Genomic DNA, 21,725 nt, shown 5'->3' on the forward strand with positions numbered 1-21,725 from the left:
GTCATCAGCAGACTGAAGAGCAACAACCCAGTAACACTGGGAATCAGCCAACGGATCAGTCCCATCACAACAGAGAGGCTAAAGGGAAAATGAAGGTTCAGGATGAGGGACCAGTGAATGACCATCAGCATTCACTGCAGCTCATTACTTTGAATAAGCAGTTGAGACATCAACAGGCCTCTATCACCAGACAGTATCTGGAGGATGATGCTGTCTGGACTTATTTAGAAAGATTTCAAAGACTATATGTGGGAGCCAGGGAAATGGTAGAACATTGGAAATCCACTGCTTTCCATGATAAAGAAGCTTGTAGATTACCTGTGCATCCCAGTACAATTCAGCTGTTGGAACGAGTTCCGAAATGGATACTCAATGCTGATGAGAAAGTAGTAAACCCGCATTGGCAAAGACAGTCTACTGCGGATTGTCGGTCTTTAGCTCTCGAACTGGAACTTCTGCTGGGTAACAAACCAACTTACCGCTGCATGAAGGATGTTAGGGTCCAACTCAAGGAAGTTTTGGTACAACTGCAAGCTGCTAGAGGTGTTTTGGATCAGAGAGTAGAAGACATTCTTGAGGACCAGACAGCCACTAGCAGAGGACCTCAAACGTGAATGTCAGTAGGAGCACAGGCAACTGCTCTCCGAACTCTATTCCAACTAGTAACAATCACTAGAAAGATGATGCAACAAGAGAACCAGGTAGTTCTCAATTTCCTAGAATTTGTGCCTGATTCTCCAGTTCTCTTGTATGCTGTTCCAGCAAGAGAAACTGAGTTGCCAAGATTCTTTCCAGCGCTGTATCCTCAACATCAAGAACCAGTTGATCGACTCACATATTTCAAAATAACTGATGAGCTTCAGGATTGGTATGAGCGATCAACTGTGGAATGGAAGACTTGGCAGACATTGCTCAATGATGCTCTTCAAATCAATGACATTCAGGCAATGAAAGAAGAGCTACATAGGATTCAGCTATGTATGGGCCAATGGAAGATTCAGGTCAGAGGATTGATGAAGATTACTAATCAGTTACTACAGCTTACGGTCGAATCTTCCAAACTGCCTAAGAAAGACATTGCAGCAAAGCCGGGTCTAGCACCGCAGTACAGAGAAATGGCTGAGATTCTTTTCGAAGCTCGCGTCAAAACAAATCAGCCTCTTCCAGAAGGATGGATCCATACTGCTTCGCAGTGTCATAACCTGGCCAGAACCAGACTGAGCAAGGGCAGGCGTACACTCTATGATCCTGACACCAAAACCTATCATTCTCTCACACCTCATGAGGTAGAGATGAACACAAAATGGCGGGATCAGCTTGAGCAGGAGGCCATTGACCGCCTGATTCAGAAGGAGAATGCTGATGCTGGGACTTCTCAGGCACCAACCCGGTCAAAGAGCAAAGGCAAAAGGAAGACGGTCCAATGGAAGGATACTGGGTAGTTCCATCTCAGAATTCAGGGGTGACTTTTCTTCTTAGCAGGCAGGGAGAGATGACAGCTCCACCTTGGCTGGTGACAGCTGCCTCTCGCAGTCCTTGGTCCTTCTTGAACTCCTGCATCCCAACATCAGAACCAGACAATGGATTTTTCAGTTCCACACCAGAACCAGATGATGGATTTTTCAGTCTCACATCAGCATCAGATGGAGAATTTTTCAGAAATTTTGGAATCTTGCCAAAATTCAAGAAAGAAGGGAAGGATGTAGATGGCTGGATAGTCATCATGTGGGAACGTGTTCTTAGAGGACGGACAACGAATTACTTAGTAATTACTAGAGTAATTACTACAGTAAACCCGAAGTGTATAAATAGGGCCCATTACATTGATATCGGGTTGGCAATTGTTATCACTTGTATTAGCGCTTTGGGCTATAATTGCATTTGAGCATCAGTGGCAGTATCGTCGGCTATACTTTCTCTCTGTAATCATATTCACTGTAATCTCAATCATGGTATATATTTTAGTGATACTTACTCCTCAACAGTCTTCTGAATCTGAATCTGAATCTGAGTCTTATTCCAGTCTATAAGTCTGATTCTTATTTCAATATCCACATTTCAGTCTAGTCTCCGATTTCTGTCTAGTCTGCTGTCTGAAATCTTCCCACATTAGTAGCTGAAATCCTTCAACACTGGAATTAGATGTCTCAAGAGATTAGCTCCAATTCCATTAACGGTTGAGGACTTTTGCAGGCTCCGAATATAGTGCAGGTAGCGGTGTACAGAATATGGTGTTCAATTTGAATTTGCCCGGAATTAGTAGCTTTGACCTTCCATGGAAACCTGCGCATTCTCTCTCTCTCACTAATGCAAACTTGCAGCCAAGCCGCCAAAGTTGTCTCTCTCTCTCTCTCTCTCTCTCTCTCTCTCTCTCCCCCTCTCCCCAAAACCCTTGTGTAGACTGTCTCTCTCTATCTCTCTCTCACGCACACACATGTCACATACACACATACAAGCCTTGCCCTCTCTCTCTCTCTCTCTCTCTCTCTCTCTCTCTCTTTGATTTGTGCAAGTATCGTTCTACAAGGTGATCCATTAACAATTCCAGGGCATTACAAGCCTCTAATTTTGAGGGCATTCGAAGCCTCCAAGGCCTTGCATCAGTTGCAAGTTCTCTTGCCCTCTCTCTCTCTCTCTCTCTCTCTCTCACACACACACACACACACACACACACACACACACACACACACACACACACACACACACACACACACACACACACACACACACACACAGAGGCATTAAGCTATGTGCAGGTTTCTCCTCTCGGCCTTATGCACAATATCGCTCACTCTCTCTCTCTCTCTCTCTCTCTCTCTCTCTCTCTCTCACAGATTCTCTCATGCTAACACACGCACAAATCCAATTAGGTGAGTCAAACAATGACATCAACATGCCCCCTATTAATGGCGCCTAAAATTTACATGGATGTTTTGCTAAGACCATAAATTGGGTCATTTTTAAACTCTCTCTCTCTCTCAACCATTTGTGACACAAGATGGGGAGCCTTAATCGAACCAATTTGCCAATGGAGAAACTCAAAAGAGTGAGAGATATTGATAGGCACTTCACAAGCTATCGCTTTGTCTACGTACAAGAGCTGTTTTTGAACTCTTCTCTCCCTCTCTCGCTCTCTTTCATGCTTGCAAATACACACACAAACAAACATAGCATGTGTTAGTTTTGTGTAAACAACCCTACATAATATTGATTAAGCTTTCCTAATTTTTTTCAAGGTTGTGCAGTAGCTATCTCCCTCCAGCCAACATGTGAAATGGATCGTTCTATCAAAGGTATCATTTCAAACTTAACTAATAAAACTAAATAAACAAAGTTTGAATGCAAATGAAGAGAAGGTGATGACCTACCTTCAATATTGATGTTGGATCTCTCCATGTTTGTTTGAAAGCATGCTTCGTACGTCATTCGTAGTTGCTTGGTCCGAGTTAAGTGCATGAGTTGTTACTAGCCTAAAAATGTGAAGGGGTTTAACTTACTCCATCAAAGGGTCAAAGATATTCGTCTTCATCTAGAGTTTTTCTTTATTTTGATCATGTGAAAGCATAGACTCATATTGTTTGTCTTCATATAACAAGTTTAAGTTTCTCGAAAACCATAACACAAAATTTGACCTTATGGACAAATTTTTGTACGATGTGATGATTCGATTATTATGTGTTCGAGAAAAGTGTGCCTTAGCTTAACCTTGAGCCGGTTGAAACACCAAATCAACCGGTTGAAGAGAGGGGGAGAATCCAAATGAAAAATTTAAGAAAATAGAATCCACGGTTTTGACCATGTGGACAAAACCGTGGCAGAATGACAATTCAATAAGAAATCTAATACTAGAGTGGATGGAGGGCCAGTGGCCACAAAGAGGGACACACACACACACACACACACACACACACACACACACACACACACACACACACAGTTTTGACCATGTGGAGAAAACATGGGGATGGAAAGAGAGATGTTATTAACATTTATACAAGGTCTCTCTCTAAAGACAAAGGGGGAGAGAGAGCTTTGACCTTGTGGACAAAGGGGGATAGGGAGAAAGGAAGAGAGAGAGAGAGAGAGAGAGAGAGAGAGAGAGAGAGAGAGAGAGAGAAATTAAAGGGAGAAAGAGTTTTGATCATCTGGACAAAACTCAAGGATTGAGCGAGAGAGGGAGATAGAGAGTAGACAATAAGATTTGTCCACATGGTAATAACCTTGGACATTATTATGTTATGATACTATACTACTTTGTGTGTGTGTGTGTGTGTGTGTGTGTGTACCTCCATACATCCCTAAGTTTTTTCCACATGGTCAAAACTCTATCACCCACCTCTTAGTTTTACCAATGGCCTCCTCCACCTCCTCAATCTTTGTCTCTCTCATCCCTCACTTTTGGCCACATGGTCAAATTTATTGTAAGAATGTTGCACTATCTCTTAGTGAGTGTGCTTTTTTTCACTTACTCAAACCTATGTGAATGAATTTGATAATCTCAAACATTCTCTCTCCCCCTTTCTCCCTCTCTCCCTTATCTCTAGAGAGAGACCTTGTATAAATATCTCTCTATTCCTAAGTTTTGTCCACATGGTCAACAGTCTCCCTGTTTATCTCTCCCCCCTCTCTATCGTCCTTTCTCTCTCTTATCTCTCTCTCTTTAGCCCTAGATTTCCCATGGATTTGTCACTTTGCCATCGGTTTTGTCCACATTGTCAAATCTCTCTCTCTCTCTCTCTCTCTCTCTCTCTCTCTCTCTCTTTGTGTCCCCAAAGTTTTGTCCACATGGTCAAAACTCTATCACCCCTCTCTTAAGTTTTGTACTTTCTCTCTGACTCTACTAGTTTTACCAATGGCTTCCTCAATCCTATATCTCCCCCCTTCATCCCTCGCTTCTAACCACATGGTCAAAACTTTTGAAACGATGTTTCTACACTCTCTTTTAGTGAGTGAGCTTTTTCCACTTGGTTGCATCTATGTGAATGAGTTTGTTCCTCTCCCCCCCCCCCCCCCCCCCCCCTCTATGTGTGTGTGTGTGTGTGTGTGTCCCTCCCTCCATCCCTAAGTTTTGACCACATGGTCAAAATTTATCACTCCCTCTCCAAGTTTTGTAATTTCTCTCTCACTCACTTAAATTTCTCATGGCTTTCTCATTCTACCATTGTTTTTATCCACATGGTTCTCTCTCTCTTTGTGTCCCTCCCTCCATCCCTAAGCATTATCCACATGGTTAAAACTCTATCAATCCGTTTGTAAGTTTTATATAGTATGTGAGTTTTTTCCACATGGTCAAACATTAAGCAAGTACCTTGGTATATCCAAGTTACAATAATGTGGAGTATTGTGGACTGATGCTTTATTGTTGTATGTTTTTATAGACTCCCAAATGGCAAAGAAAGACAAAGCTCCGAGGAAGGGGCTTGAGGTGATTGATGGGGTTACCGAAAAGTTTTCATATTTATGGTATATTGATGTCTATGATCTACAAGAACAATTGCACTCAGATTTTCTCTTGTTCACAAAGAAAGACGAAACATTAGGTTTTGAACAAAATGGGGTGATAGACAATATTACAGAGGGGTGTGCTGGCAAGGAAGGGGTTCCTTGTAATGAGCTTAAGTTAAGGGACAATAATATGTGCTACAAGCTTGACCCCATGGCCTTTGATGCTACATGGATGCGGGTTGAAGAGAACTTCTCTCTAAAAAATATGGTGTGGGATTTGTCTGAGGATATCTCTTGCACAGGGGATGTTTTCTTGGCATTGCAAAACGTTCAACACAATGAAAAAGGAGACGGTGGCCGCTTGAAGAAAAGGTAGAAGCTTCATACATTGTCTCGCGAGGACAATATTGGAAAAGAAACCCCTGCGAACACTATTAACTTGAAGGGGCGGGAATCTTCCATGGAAAATGCACTTATTGTAAGTGTGGCCACCACACTTGTTAATGGCTCTCCTACATCCTCAAGTCTTGCAGTTGTGAACCCCAAACCACTTGTTACTCTTCACATCAAGGGTGTAAGATGACGTTTGATTCCCTGGGGTCAAGCAACAAGAAGGTAAAGCAAGAATAAATGGGGTTTCACATGTTTGAAAAGTTCTTTCCATTTGGGTCCACTTCACAATTTGCCATTCCCGTTGGTAAATGTGAGGACGCACTTCCACTTTAAAAATATAGAACCCTTGCATGGGATTATGTGGAGACATTAACAAAACTCTTTGTTAGTAATCATTTGGCTCCTGCCACCTCAGCTTACCTAATGCCTTACATTAGGGAAAACGGGGAGTCAAGACCACTTAAGAGCAATGAAATCAAGGAATCCATGTTGAGAACATACTCTTGTTGGATTATATCAGGTCTACATTCCATACATGCATCAAAAATCTATATGCAAAGCACAACACCATGTTGCATGGAAGCCAAACCTTTATATGCAACACGGAATGCTCGAATACTTGTGGAATGTCCAACAACGATGTGTATAGAGTTATCCCGCATGACAAACAAAGAATGACATAATGTCATGAAGAATGCTCCTTATATTGAGCAACTCAAGCAGTTGAGAGACCAATGGATGGCATTTGGATCTCCATCAAAACCTCAACAAGGACTTCCCAAGTCTAGCACGCTACAGCTACCTTGGCAGGCAGAGCATCACACACTACGTTTTTTGCTTTTACGAAATAACACGTTTGTTATGTTTCTTACAAAGTTGTTGTCTATATATGTTTTCGGGGTTTTGTTGATTACATTGGGGATAAATGGGCATCAAGGGACTATCAAATTATAGTAAGCTCCCAACAAGTATTTGATGGATGGGTTTCAATAATGAAACAATATGCCAAAGGCGAGTTATTATCTCAAGCAGAAAGACCTAGAAAGAAGGGAAGACAAGCATCACTGGCTACCTTTCATTGCTTGATGGGGCTAAAGGATGGAGAGATTAATAGGTTGCAAAATGAAATCAATGCAGGGATAATCTTACTTCTTAGAAATAAGTGGGATAACTAAGATCTTATAGATATGGAAACAAGGGCAAAGCAGTTGAAACAGACAGGGTGCTAAAGGAAGAGTTGGTCACACTTTTCAATGCATCAATATGAACCAACAACAGTGTCTTGAAAACATGGGAGGAGCTAGTTAATGACTACAATATCACAGAGTATGTTTACTCAAAATTTGTAGGTGTTTGTAGTGATTGGTTGTAAAAAAAACTAGCACATAAGTCTGATCCAGGTCCACTACCCAATGGTGCAAGAGACATAGTGAATTTCTTTGTTGGAAGAAAGGAGACCCCTCAATCTTCTAGCACCTTTCCTTGGTCAGTGTATGTTGTTGGGTATGATTTAAAAGCCCTTGATCTAATATATAATGTGTACAAAGATCCAATTACCATTGGAGTAGCTATCTTGGATGTTGCACATGGAGTAGCAGGAATGAATTGGGATTCCTCCAAGTTTGAGAGGCTTGTCTCCTATTTGCTAAGGATGACTTGTGAGCCTAAACAATTCATCCTACTATCTTTTCTTACTTGGAGACAAATGATTGCTTTGGAGGATGGTCTTCTACACATGAGCATAAAGTTCCAGATGCTTGTTGGTAGTATTGATTTCTTGCCTTTAGCCAACAATTTTTCTTCTGGAGGCATAGAAATATTTGTGGTGTTAACATTAGTGAGCATGAGAAAAACTTTTGTCAACCTTGATCGCTATGTCAACAATAAAAACAAGCCCCTAATATGGGGCAATGCACACACTGAAGTGGAGGGGACTGACAAAGATCTTGATGACGAGCAACAAGTGGCCAAAGCGATAGTGAGAAGGAAGAAGCAAGTTATCAACAAAACTGTGAAGGCATTCAATGAACAACATGAGGTTGTCCTTGATGTGTTTGCAAGTGGTCTTGCATCAAAGGCGTACCCTTGAGTCAAAGAAAAACCACCGCGATAGTTTGCAACTCGCAAGAGCAATGTGAAGTTGATGGAATTTGTTCTAGAGCACATGAAATTTGTTTTAGTACCTTGATTGCACTATAATTTTTTGAATTGCGACATGTTTAAGTACTCTTTTTCCTTGTAATTTTGGGAGTGATAAAGCCTATGTACTACTTGTTACTATGAAAGTGTTTTCCATATCTCTTTTTCTCCCCCTCCATCCTTCAATTTTGTTCATGGCTCTCTCTCTCTCTCTCTCTCTCTCTCTCTCTCTCTCTCACAGTCCCTCATTTTTGTCCACATGGTCAAAACATTAGTGAGGTTATCTTTCCTAGTGCTCTTCACTCTCCCTAAGTAAGCTCTCTCTCTCTCTCTCTCTCTCTCACACACACACACACACACACACACACACACACACACACACACACACACACACACACACACACACACACACACACACACACAGAGTTATGTCCACATAGTGAAAAAATTGGTGAGAATGTTTCTCCTAGTTTTTGCTAAGTGACCAAGTTTTCAAAGCCTCAATGATTACATTTGGTGCTCTCTCTGTCTCTCTCTCTCTCTCTCTCTCTCTCTTGTCCACATGGTCAAAATATGAGTAAGGATGTTCTTCCTTACTGTCCCTAAGTGAGTGATTCTACTTGTATTTGTGTGTGTGTGTGTGTGTGAATGATTTCATCTCTCTCTCTCTCTCTCTCTCTCTCTCTCTCTCTCTCTCTCTCTCTCTCTCTCTCTCTCTACCCAAAGGTGTGTTCACATGGTCAAAAGTGCAGCGAGGATGTTCCTCCTCAATCCACCTACATGAATAAGATCAATTCTCTCTCTCTCTCTCTCTCTCTCTCTCTCTCTCTCTCTCTCTCTCTCTGTGTCGTCCACATGGTCAAAAATTTAGTGCGGATGCTTCTTGACACTCTCCCTAAGTGTGTGAGCTTGGTCATCTCTCTCTCTCTCTCTCTCTCTCTCTCTCTCTCTCTCTCTCTCTCTCTCTCTCTCGTCCACATGGTCAAAACTTTACAGCGGATGCTTCTTGACACTCTTCCTAACTGTGTGAGCTTGGTCATCTCTCTCTCTCTCTCTCTCTCTCTCTCTCTCTCTCTCTCTCAAGCGTGTCCCTTAAGTTTATGTACTATTTCATACTACAAATTGGTTTGCAGTACATCTTAATGGGTTTGTTCTTTAAAAAACGTCTTAAGGTCGTGGCTCCAATTTGTTGTTAACCATAATCAGATGGCAACAAAAGCTAAAATGGAAACTATTGCCTACGAATTCACTTTTGTTTGTTTCACGCCACTCAAAATAGAGAGTTTGCTAGGATTCAATGGCTTAAGTTATATTTGTGCAAGTGTTTTATCCAATTACTTAAAAATCCACAAGCTAAAGAAGTGAAACTGAATGATCTTGTCAAAAGCGTTCAGATGAATTTCTAACTATATTTTCAAATATCAAAATTTGTAAGGTAGCAAAAAAAACTTAACCACATGCTCAAAGGAGAATGCAATGACAGGTAGATATTAATCCATTTGATTAGTCATCTTAGGTATATGAGACATTGCTTACCTCTTGTAGTCATGGTGACATGTTAGTTTTGACCTTATGGTCAAATTCTTTTACTATGTCAATTGCAACCATTGTTTATTTTAACAATCTCCTTCTCACAATCATCAAATTATGTGTTTACCAATTGCAACTATTGTTTCTTTGAACAATCTCCTTCTCACAATCATCAAATTATGTGTTTACCAATTGAAAAACTCACTCATAGGTTTTGAACATGTGGAAGAACACACTCACCAGGTTTTGACCATGTGGAGAGAGTAGTCGCACTTCAAAAAGAGAGTAGTTGACCACGTGGAGAGAGTAGCTAGTGCACTTCAAAAAGAAGATACACTCACTTATAGGTTTTGAACATGTGAAAGAACACACACACCTAAGTTTTGACCATGCAGAGAGAGTAGTTATAGTTCAAAAAGAGTGGTCAAAAAACAAAAGAGAATGTTTAAAAATGTTTTTACCACGTGTTGAAAAGCTAAGCAAGTGCATTTTTAAATGCTGAAACCTCAAAGGAGAAACTTTCCCCCCAATCAACACATGTGCTCGTTCTGACCACATGGTCAAAAAATAAGTGAGCAAGTTTTGTCCACATGTTCAAAACCTAAGTGAGTGTGTTTTCAAGTGTTCAAAACCCAAATGAGCAAGTTTGCTCCACATTCTCAAAACCTACATATTTGGTATTTAACCAAGGACTTTTTGACCCAAATTTCATCTTCAAAGATGAAAGGGATTTAAATTTCAAATAGCGTGTTATACCTTCCTTTGTGTACAAGGTATGAGTTGTCAATAATCAAGCATGCTATAGATATCCGCAAGGTGCATTTGTATAAGTCTACCTTGTTGAAGAATCCTTGGCTAGGCATTCTTGACATAGTACAAAATGACTTATGGGCCATGACAATAGCTCTAACTATATGCACAAATTATCCTTGGGATATGAAAAAGACATCTATTTGAGCAAATTAACATCTAAATACTATTTGCCTTATTGCATCGAATTGTTAATGACCCCAAAGCTTAAAATATAATTGCTAAGTATAGAAGAGAGCTATCACCCCTCAAACAAATTGTTTAAATGTGCATTGTTGAGTGAAACTATTTGGTTGCAAGGAGAAATTGTAGATGGTATTTTTTTGTCAAGCATAAGCCTCCAAGAAAGATATGATTATGGAATTTTGACTAAGCAATGTCTTTTTGGGTTTTGACAGATGTAACACATGGTATCATGACAACTTCATCGTTATCTGAAACTTCATCAAAGCTATGTGTTATCTTGGATCTTAATGTCCTACTGTTACGACGTTGTTTTGCAAAATCCCAAAAGTTCCAAAGTCTCCAAGCTGGCAAAAATTGGGTGGTTCTTTGGCCAGGGTGTATGGAGTTTCTTAATGCCTTGTTTGATAGATTTCATGTTGCAATTTGGTCAATAGCTTTTCTCCACGACGTGTTGGCATAATTAGGTGTTTAGAGACTCATGCAATGAAGAATTTTCCTTTCTTCATGATATGGAGTGAAGAAAATTGCCACAGGCATTCAAAGACCATCATATATTGACCCGATGAGATGGGGGTGGAAGCAATGTTTAAACCTCTTGAGTATATTTGGAATCAGTTTGGAGATGTTTGCAAATGTACAAGGACAATTCTACTTGACGATAGCCCTTACAAGGGATGTCCGAATCCAGTTGAGAATTGCATATTTCCCACCTCCTTTGATGTCAATGTTGCCAATTCAGTTTTGATTGAAGAAGTTTTGACATACTTGGTGCAATTAAGCCAATCAAGTGATGCACGTGGGGTTGTCAAATTTTATTGCTATGGTCAAGAGCCTATTCAAGTTGGACATGCATTGTATGAGAAATTTAAGAGTGTTATTGATGGATGGACCAAACCTAGCAATAGTGATGTCTCATCTTCTCAATCAGATTAATCCAAACGTCTTGGCAGCAAGCATAATCCTCCCTCTTGCTTTAAAGGGCCTTCTCTATCACCAAAGCATGCTCTTTTTCCATCAAATGGTTCTCAAAGATTGAAGGTACATAAACTTCCTTTGACCTCAACTTTAAAGGACATGGAAGCTATGCACATAGCTCAAGGGTTGGGCTATAACAAGAATTACGTAAATGGAGGATCTGCTAAACGTTTCATAGATAGCTTACGAAAAATGTATTCCCACCAAGGATGATATCAAAGCCCCATGATGTAAATTCCAATCTGATAAAGTGAACAATGCCAAGTTGTAAAACTTGAAACTTCACACAATAGATTTTCATCAAGATGCACCTTTGAAAACACATTTTTACATTACTTTGTATTTTGTACTTTTGTGATTTCAAGTGGATATACTTGTACATTGGTTTATTTTGTGTATGATTGTTTGTGTTTCTTAACAACACCTTCTAAAAGAGAAAATAATCTACTGTTATGCTCAAGAAAAAGCTTTACTTAATAACTTATCACACTTGGTTGCATCCTTTTGATTTACTTGTAATGGTAATAAATGACCTAGATAATGTGTCATCATGCTTCATGCCAAACACAATTGTCATACATGTTGTGGTCACCCATGTAACATTTATTGGAGAGTAAACCTCTGTGTGTATGAGTGAATTTACTCCTTAAGCATTTTAAAGCTCTATGTACACAAACACATTGTCACACATTGCTAGTTGTATATTATTTCCATCATTTGTTCTTGTATCTTGTCTCATTAGTGAACTAAGTAAAAAAGCATATTATACCTTTCTTTTTGCTTTAGACATTTCACAATATTGCTGATAATATGAAATGACTATAGTAAACAATACGCATGTATTAAGAATTCTAGAGAGACATGACATTACTTGGGCTTGATCAAATAGTTCGACGCAAAAATTTTTCTCACAATGTCAAACCTACTCAACAATGGATCTCATGAAGTTTAAGTGATTACTCAAAAAGTAATGCATTTTGGGTGCATTTTCAAGTTGACATAGTAACTTACCATAGTTTGATCTAAAGATCTATCGTCTTTCTAAAAGTTTTCTCTACACATTTATCCACATTTATGATAATAAGTTAATGACATGATTCAAAGATACAAAAAGTAGTATTTCATTGAAAACTCTTATGGTTGAAAAGAAAATAATGATGATTGAAACACATATCAAAGTACCATATCGTGGATAAAACTTCACCACATTTACAAAGTGGAAATTAGGAGATTCCCAAATTCTCTAATATGGTGTTGCATTTTTGTGACATTACTTTGAGAACATAGAGGGTGAACTTAATTGATGGTAGCAACATAAAAATAGTACTTGATTAACTTGGCATGAACAATACTTTTGCAAGAGAGAGATTTTAGAGAACTTGACATTAGTTGAGGACCGGATTTATGTGAAGCCGGTGCCCCCTCCACTAGGCATTTGTATTATAGATTCTCCCATTAAGAGAGACTTGGTACAATACAATCTTTGTGTTCCTTATGACCTAGGTGATGCAATGAAGATGGAAAGCTTCATACATCATTAGCATCATATAAACTTTATAAAACACATTGACTATCCCAAGGCCTCAAACACCTTTGAAGGTGGAGAGAGCTAGGAAGGAATGAGGGTAGGGAAGAGGAAGAAGAAACATTCTATAGGAGAAAGAAGTAGTTCCTCACTTATCATCACTCTTTTTGCTAGCATACATAACAGTATAGTAATGAAGATGGAGAAAATGGCAAGCTTAAGCATTGAAGCATGGCTCTTGGTTGGATTTGCATTCCATAGCCAAGAGTGTTCGTGTAGGCTCTCAACTTCTCAACAAGCTTGGAGAAGGAGATGGAGTTCTTCCACTTTCACCAAGTAAGAATGTGTGAAAAATGAGTGTATGAGAGAGTGTATACCCCCAAGCACACCCCTTGCTTGCTTTGGTCGACCCCTCCTTGTAGCTCAAGCTTGAAGCTCATTGGACCTCTCTAAGCCTAGCCAATCACATGCACAATGCATTTTAAGCAACATGGGTAGCCTTTGGACAAGTGTCCTCCTTCCCCCTTTGAGAGAGAGAGAGAGAGAGAGAGAAAGAGAGAGAGAGAGAGAGAGCTTGAAAATATCTAGATATTTGTTGAATTGAACTAGAAGCTCACTTGACCCCTCTTTAGACCAACCAATAGGATTCAAGCACACCATGTGGCTAAGCATAGGGAGAGCCTAACATGTGTCCATGTGCCCCTTGAGAAAGGGGGTGCCCTTTGGGTGAGTGGGAGGTTAAGTCAAAGATTCCCCTAACTTTGGGACTTTCCCCCTCCTTTGTAGGGTCTCTTTTTGACTCAAGCACCTTACCTCTCCACACACGGGAAGATTCTCAAGCACCTTCCTCATCAAGCATGACAAGCACCTCAAGCACCTTAGTCAGCAAGCACAACAAGCACCTCAAGCTTTGGTCCGGGTTCCCACCTCAAGCAGAGTCCTAGCTTGCCTAAGGTCTAAGGACTTATAACACTAACCTTTGGAGGTCTTTAATGAAGCTAACCCTAAGGTCTTTTAAGCTCCAAATAATCTTACTGTTTCTTAATATCTTGTCTTCATGTCATAGGATGGACTCAGATTGAAGTACTTCTTCTTGATTTTTGATTTTTGGAGGCTTTGCAACTATTGCTTCTTTTGATGGCACTCCTTTGTAAGAATTAAGTAGGCTCCCACGGAAAATATTATGCATGAGCGAATGGTTGGGCAACTTGAATTGATAAGCCATTTCATTGATTGGCTTAAGAATTTAAAAAGGACCATAGTATCTTTTTGCTAGTTTAGCATAATACTCTTGGTGGTCTGTAGGATTCTTGCCCGTAGTATGCCTTAGATGAGCCTTGAGAAACTTTAGCAAGACCCAATCATTTTCCTTAAAGGCTAAGGCTCTTATGTGCTTATTAGCAGCAATAACCCTTTTTGCCTTTGCTGTGAGATGGATATAACCTCTTTAATCTTTGGAAAATATTATTGTGAGTCTCCGCTATATTCATCAGTAGCGAAGATCTTTCCATTTACTTTAAGTAGTAAGGAACTTTTGGATCTTCCCTCTTTAACCTGAAAAGGTGCTTTCCCCATAGACATATAAACAATGTCATTGTACGCATACTCTATAAGAGGTAGGCACTTCTCACATTGAGAACGTTGATCTACGTCCTAGATTCTCAAAGAGACCCTTCCAGAAATTACTACTTATGCTAGGATCTAGGTTTGACACTATGGATGTTGGCAAGTCATGATACTTGAAAATTTGAGATCTAGAGAGGGTTTCCATTTGATGTGAATTAATAGTCTTTTTGACAGGCATAGAGTGTGTTTTCTTATTAGGCCTGTCGAATGAAACAATCCAAGTTTCTTGTCTCAATCAAATTTTGACTTTTGGCATACCATGCATTTTGAAACATACTCCTGTATGTTTACTTTTCATGGTAGACCAACAAAAATACATTTCTACTCCTCGAAGAGTAGATTATGGAATTGTTCTTTGCCTCACATAATGAGAAGCATGGGATTCATACATGACTTTCTTATTGTATGGGTGAGTAACACATAGCCTATTGCCGTTTGGAAGATAACCATTCTTCAAGGTGAATGGTTCTTTTTTCTTCCCTGATACAAAGGCTCGAGGGATTCACTCTATATACAAAACGAAATGCCACCTGCGAGCAGACAACTTTGATAAAACCCCTATATACGACTCATATTAGGAAATCTGACCCCCCTTTCTACACTTACACGACAGTCAATGAAGAAAACTATCATACCCCTATCTTACATATAAAATTTAGGTCTCACATGATCTAACTGAGTAAAACTAGTCAAAGAGTGTGTAGCATATAGACTAGCAACGTACTAATGAACCACTTCTATTGATAACTAGATTACCCTCAATGTCTCTTAGTTTGACTTTCAAACTATGTGTCCAATCAGACTGCACTCTGGCTACTTGTCCAATTCTGACCCATCCAAAGCTGGTGTAAATCAACCCTTAACCTACTCCAAATCATCCCTTATCTATGACCGGCTTGATGCAAAATTTGATATGTGATCTGATAAAAAACCTCCCCTAAATTCATCCGAGTTCTAGTGCACATCGCTGACCAATTGCTACAAGTAATCAACCCGGGTGAGTTCCACTCCCCCCCCCCTAAATATGATACCCCCCTCCCTTATTTTTAAGCTTGAGAGATAAATTATTGGGGGCCTGCCCCTAACTTATACGCTTATGTAACTTGTAAAAAAAACACCCGCCCCTGCACTTACATGATGCGTAGTTTTTCCATGGTGAGTCCCCCGGGTACAAAGGCTGTAATTACATACTTAAAGTCTTGGTCAATAGCATACTCATCTATCATAAAAGATAGATCATTGTGAGTTGCTATAGACACCACATTTACCCTTGGTCTTCGTGAAAGTGCATCAAGCACTTGATTGTGCTTGCCAGCAAGAGATCTTGGTCTGCGTCATGAAGTTCTTGAGGCTTTGTGATCCATTTGTAGGATGAATGGAGTCCCCAAGAGATAGCATTTCCATGTGTCTAGGGCATATAGAAAAGCTAGTAGCTCTTTTTCGTATTTGCCCAATACTTGCTTATCAGAGTTGAGTCTTTCACTCTCATATGCTATGGCCCTTCTTGAAGCAAATTAGCTCCAAGGCAATCACCACAAGAATCACATTGGACCTCAAATGGATTTGAGAGATCTAGTAGTGTGAGCACACATTGAGAGATAAGCTTCTTGCACTTTTGCAGTCCATGAATACTTAACATTCTTTTTTGTTAAGTCATGTAATGGGCCTGCTATTAGTGAGGATGTTTCTATGAAGCATCTATAGTATGCACACATACCTATAAAGCTTCCAAGCTCCTGTAGATTCCTTGGATTAGGCCATCATTTTATTACCTCTAACTTTGTTGGATCCATATGTGACCTAAATATTGAATCTCTTGTAGGAAAAATTCACTTTTCTTTAGATTAATGAAAAGCTTATTCTCTCTCACAACTTGAAAGATTACCTGGAGGTGTTGCTTGTACTCCTCAAGAGAATTTTAGTGGCCCGTGGCACATGTAATCTTTTTTTGATAGTGACCTTATTTAATGATCTATAGTCAACACACAGGTGATATGTGCCGTCTTTCTTTTGCACTAAAAGTACCGGTGAACAAAATGGAGAGGAGCTAGGCCTCACCATCCCTTTTTTCACCAATTCATGCACTTGCCTCATGATCTCCTCTTGTTGAGCTTGGGAAACTCGATAAGGAGGCTTGTTAGGCGGTGAGCTTCTTGGTAGGAGCTCAATTGCATGGTCATCATACCTCATTTTAGAGGTAGCTCACTAGGGATGTCATCAATGAAAACATATTGGAATCCATTTAGGAAATTAGACAACTCTTATTCCTCTTGATTCCCTTTATTGCTACTTGTGAAAACAATAGAATCATTTACGTATTATCTAACAAAAATCATATATGCAAAAATAGAGCTTTTCATTGACTTATCAAAAGCAAGCGTATTTACCAGGAATATGGTATTCCCCGAGTCATTAGCATCTACGTACATGCTCTTTTCCCTGTAGGTGAAGTAGATTCTCCTTTCAGGGAACTTCATGTTGGAAGCCATGCGGTTAAACCATGGTGCCCCAATGATAACATCCTTATGTTTGAGAGGGGAGATGAAGAAACCCTCTTTATCCACGTAGCTTTGGACATGAAGCCTTGATTTTCCAATTAAGGGAGTAACTAAAACGTCTTGTCCCTTGATATCTCCATCGGCTTTCAATGCATCTCCCATCTTGTGGGCTTGTATGCCTAGCTTGGTGGTCAACTCCGTGGATATGAAGTTGTGAGTTGAACCAGGGTCAAACAAAATAAAGGCATGATGCTCTTGCATCTTTCCCCAAGCTTAGGAAAGGAGATATCCTTGGCAATGAGCATCCTCTTTTGGTGTATAATCCTCTTTCTATATCATGATGGATTTAGATCCAATACAAGTGCTAACCAAGTCGACATTAGTTAACAGGATTTGCTAAAGGCTCAATAGTGACACATCAAGGATGGACACAAAGAAATAGTAAAGATTGTAGTTACATATTTTTCCATAATGGCCAAGTATAGTAATTTCCCAATTTATTTCAAGCCATTGTAATAATTATGATGTGTTACGGGCTCAATAAACGTTCCAAGGTGTAAAGAAGATGTCAATTAGTGTGCCTAGGTAGAAAATACAATAAATGTGGAACCCTAAAGGCCTTGGGCACCCTGACATTGCACATTTTTAACCCTAGGTATATAAGGCAATGTGTAAATGAAACTAGGATTCTCAGCCTCATTTGTTGATAGCACTTCTATTGAGAGCTCACGTCCTGTATGGCTATGGAGTCCTTGAGCTTCTTCATGCTCATGTGACTTAATTAACACTATTCAATGCTCTTATTTCTCTTTTACCAAGCCTCTCTTACTCTATATCGATGATCTTTAATGCCTTAATTAACTATATCTTAACTAATTAATGGCTAATTACTCTATAATCTTGTGTGATTGCCCTCTATTCTTCGTGTGTGCATGTAGATTTGATTAAAGTTTGGTTGATTGGTAGATCTATGTGTGTATGCTTGTGATTAGTGTGTAGCATGAAAGAATTAGCGACGTTGTGCATCATTGGAATCATTGGTGTGTTTGATTGAGTTGATTTACGTGAGGAGAAGTGGAATGGGAAATTGCCAATCTTATGGCTTAGCTCCTCCATAGGCCAAGGTCACCTCATCGAGTTAACCGTGCATGTTGCATTGATTAACTCACTAATCATGTGTGAGTGTTTCCATGCCATAGCCGAGTAGTTCATCCCTCCGGATTGAAATTATTTGTTAGTCATTGGAGCCATGCTACGATGGAACCCCAACATTTTGGTGCCATTTTGGGGATCGATGACCTACGCTAGTGTAATCTTGACATAATCGAATAGGTTTCTTCACTAATTCGATACATGCACTGTTTTTTTTTTTGGGATTTTGGATGTGCGTGCATATGAAAATGTGTTTAATTTTCCTAAAATGTGCCACAATATCTCTCTAATTGTGTGCCTACACACTCTAATTTCTCACTAACCCCTTTTAATTTCACTAATTTTTGCTAACTTACACACAATCTTCTACTAATTGGACTAACAATTGGTGCTTATGCTTTGATATTTGCTTAATTAGATGCTTCAATTTCTTATGATTTGATATTTGCTTAATGCTTCAATTGCATTCTAAAAATGTTGATTTGTGTTAATCACTTAACCATTTCTTGATTTTGGAATACAAGAATAGGACTTGGGAGCGTCAACAGAATCGACCTACATATCAAGCAATTGATAATTAAGAGGTGCCTTTGGAATTTAGATATGTATGATATGCAAAATTGTTGCCAATCTGATGCTATGGATTGTTTATTTGTTCATTTGCATGTCATCATAATGCCAAATTTTTCTTAGAAATGGATGTGCATGGAATTGATGAGTTCACTTCGTAATTTGAATTGTTGATTTGCTAATTGTATGCTTGATTGCTTTGATTGTAATTGTATACACTAAGACTAAGTGTGTGCATACTCTAACTAAGTGTGTGCATACTCTAACTGAGTGTGTGTATGCGTCATTTTAGGTGTGTGTGCATTAAATTGCACTTGTGTGTGCTGTAATTAATCAATGTATAATTATGGATTTGGCAAATGTGATTGATGATTTGTGGTATGTGCTTTGCTATTTGATCACTCGTGTGTTTAATGTGCATGCTTGATGAAATTAACACGTGTGTGTGCACACCTAAAAATTGGTGAAAATTTGTCAATTATTAGTGTGTGTGTGTGCGCGCGCGTGCTATTTGATCACTCGTGTGTTTAATGTGCATGCTTGATGAAATTAACACGTGTGTGTGCACACCTAAAAATTGGTGAAAATTTGTCAATTATTAGTGTGTGTGTGTGCGTGCGCGCGCGCGCACACACACACACACACCTCTAGAAATTGGTGATTGCAAAATTGATGTGTGTAATGGTTGATTCATGCATGTTTGGGCCAAAACAAGGATTTACACACTTTAATTGCATCGATTTTTGACATAATTTTATCAATTTAATTGCTTAATTTTGAATTACATTGATGAAATTAATTGGCAATTGAGTTGTTTCAAAGATTGAGATTTTATTTGGCTGCACCGTTCCTCTAAGTGCGTGGCATTTTTTTAAAAAAAGGGCTCTTTTGGATTAATTTTTTTAAATTTTTTAACTGATTATTGCACTAATTTCTAAGTAATTTTGTAAAAATTTAATAGTGCATAATCTAGATGAGTTGTTTTGAATGCATGATTGTGGCATGATTTTGAGTGTTTTTGTGTCCTTGTTGATTGAGTTTTGCAGGTTTCACTATTTTTGGGGATTGATTTGATGATTCTATTTGTAATTGATGTTTTTGGTAAAAATTGCTATTTTTTGGTGTCCTTGTATGTATCCGATGTGATGGAATGAGATTGCCAATAATTTCCAAAGGTTTTGGATTTTTCTTTAAAAAACTTAGATTTCTTGGCATATTTTTTAAATTTTGACCAAATTTTGGCATTTTTGGAGGTTCAAATATGATTTTCTTTCAAAATTGTATTTTTGTTTTGGCATTTTTGGAGGTTGAAAAGTAAATTTTTTTAAAAAAATCGGTTCGATGCGTTCATTCATAGGGCATTGGCATTTTGGAAAGCACTGGCACATCCTGTGTCTCTCCCATACATGTTTGCAAGAAATTTGAGGTCTTCGTGGTTTTAACCGACCAACATTGCAAAATCTCGAGGGGTTCTAGGTTGCCTTGATGTAAATCAACAAAAATTTTACAAGTTTCACGTGAGCTGTGGCAAGTGCTTTGAGACACGATCTTGACTTCGGGAGAGCAATAAGTGGTGCTTACTTCTTTAACTAGGAATAAACGCTTTTGGCAAGCTTCGATGGGAACACTCCTAAATAAAATAATAGTAAAATAAATAAATCTCGTTCCTTTTCTCACAATGATTAGTATCTCTCTTGCTCCTCCTTCCCATTTACTCTCATTATCTTAATATATTTGTCTCTCCTCCCTCCCATTCTCTCTCTAGTGCAATCAATCACAATCATTCTCTCTCCTCCCACCTCCCTCTGTCTCCTCGCAATGACAACAATGTTTCTCTCTTTCTCTTTCTCTCTCTCTCTATTTCTCTCTCCTCCAACAACTCTCTCTCATTCACCTGGCGCTGACAATGGGCCCCTTCCCTCTGCCATTCGGCCACCACAAGCTATAAACACACACACACACACACACACACACACACACTTGACTTCACTCACTCTCTCTTTTTGCAGCCTTTTGTCGCATATGCAGCACACCACCCCCCACACACCCGTTTGTATGTCACACACACACACACACATGCAACACATATGTACAAATCTCTCTCTCTCTCTCTCTCTCTCTCTCTCTCTCTCTCTCTCTCTCTCTCTCTCTCTCGTCGGATAGATCTTTAAGGTCTCTTGGGATAGTTTCCTATGTTGTTAAAATACTCTTCTTCATCATCTTCTTCTTCTCTCTCTCTCTCTCTCTCTCTCTCTCTCTCTCTCTCTCTCTCTCTCTCTCTCTCTCTCTCTCTCTTTGTATGACTCTTCGAGCACCAATCCCACCCTCCTTGGTTCTCTCTCCCTCTTTCACAGCGTTGTCGCTTGCACGCAATTGACTTGTTTGTTGCTTTAATTTAATTTCAATTTTCACTTTCATTTTATTTTATTTTCAATTTGATTTAAGTTTTATTCTAATTTTCATTTCATATCAACTTTAATTTGTTCTCATTTCAATTTCATTTTTTTGAGAAATCTAGAAATTTAAAAAAAGATCCAAAATCAAAAAATTAGAAAAACCTAGAAAATTTTGAAAATTCACAAAAAAGACTAGAAAAATAGACACTCTAAGAGAATCACAAAAATGAGAAAAAAATCAATCAAAACAAAAAATCGCTAAAAAAACATAAAAATATAAAAAAGTTTTGTTTTGGGACTTTTTCTTTTGAGCATTTCTTACTTTATCTTTTTATTTTATTTTTCATTTTTGCATTTATTTGTTTGATTGTCCTTGTGTTCATTTTTGTTTTTTCTATAAAAAAAGAAATCAAAAAGTGAAAAAATGTACATTTCTCCCTATCAATGTTTTCTTGTGCTTCCCACGCATATCACACACCT

At 38.9% G+C, this 21,725-nt stretch overlaps 1 protein-coding gene across 1 annotated transcript; it reads left to right on the top strand.

The window, feature by feature from the left end:
* The first annotated feature begins 11,070 nt into the window (after positions 1 to 11,070).
* Positions 11,071 to 11,436, top strand: LOC147463230 (uncharacterized). Its single transcript, XM_086495824.1, has one exon. It carries the CDS (start codon positions 11,071 to 11,073, stop codon positions 11,434 to 11,436), a length of 366 nt encoding a protein of 121 aa, XP_086351950.1.
* Positions 11,437 to 21,725: the final 10,289 nt, after the last annotated feature.

The sequence above is a fragment of the Adiantum capillus-veneris genome, chromosome 2 (genome assembly GCF_014529385.1).
Source record: "Adiantum capillus-veneris isolate H3 chromosome 2, ASM1452938v2, whole genome shotgun sequence".
NCBI lineage: Eukaryota > Viridiplantae > Streptophyta > Polypodiopsida > Polypodiales > Pteridaceae > Adiantum > Adiantum capillus-veneris.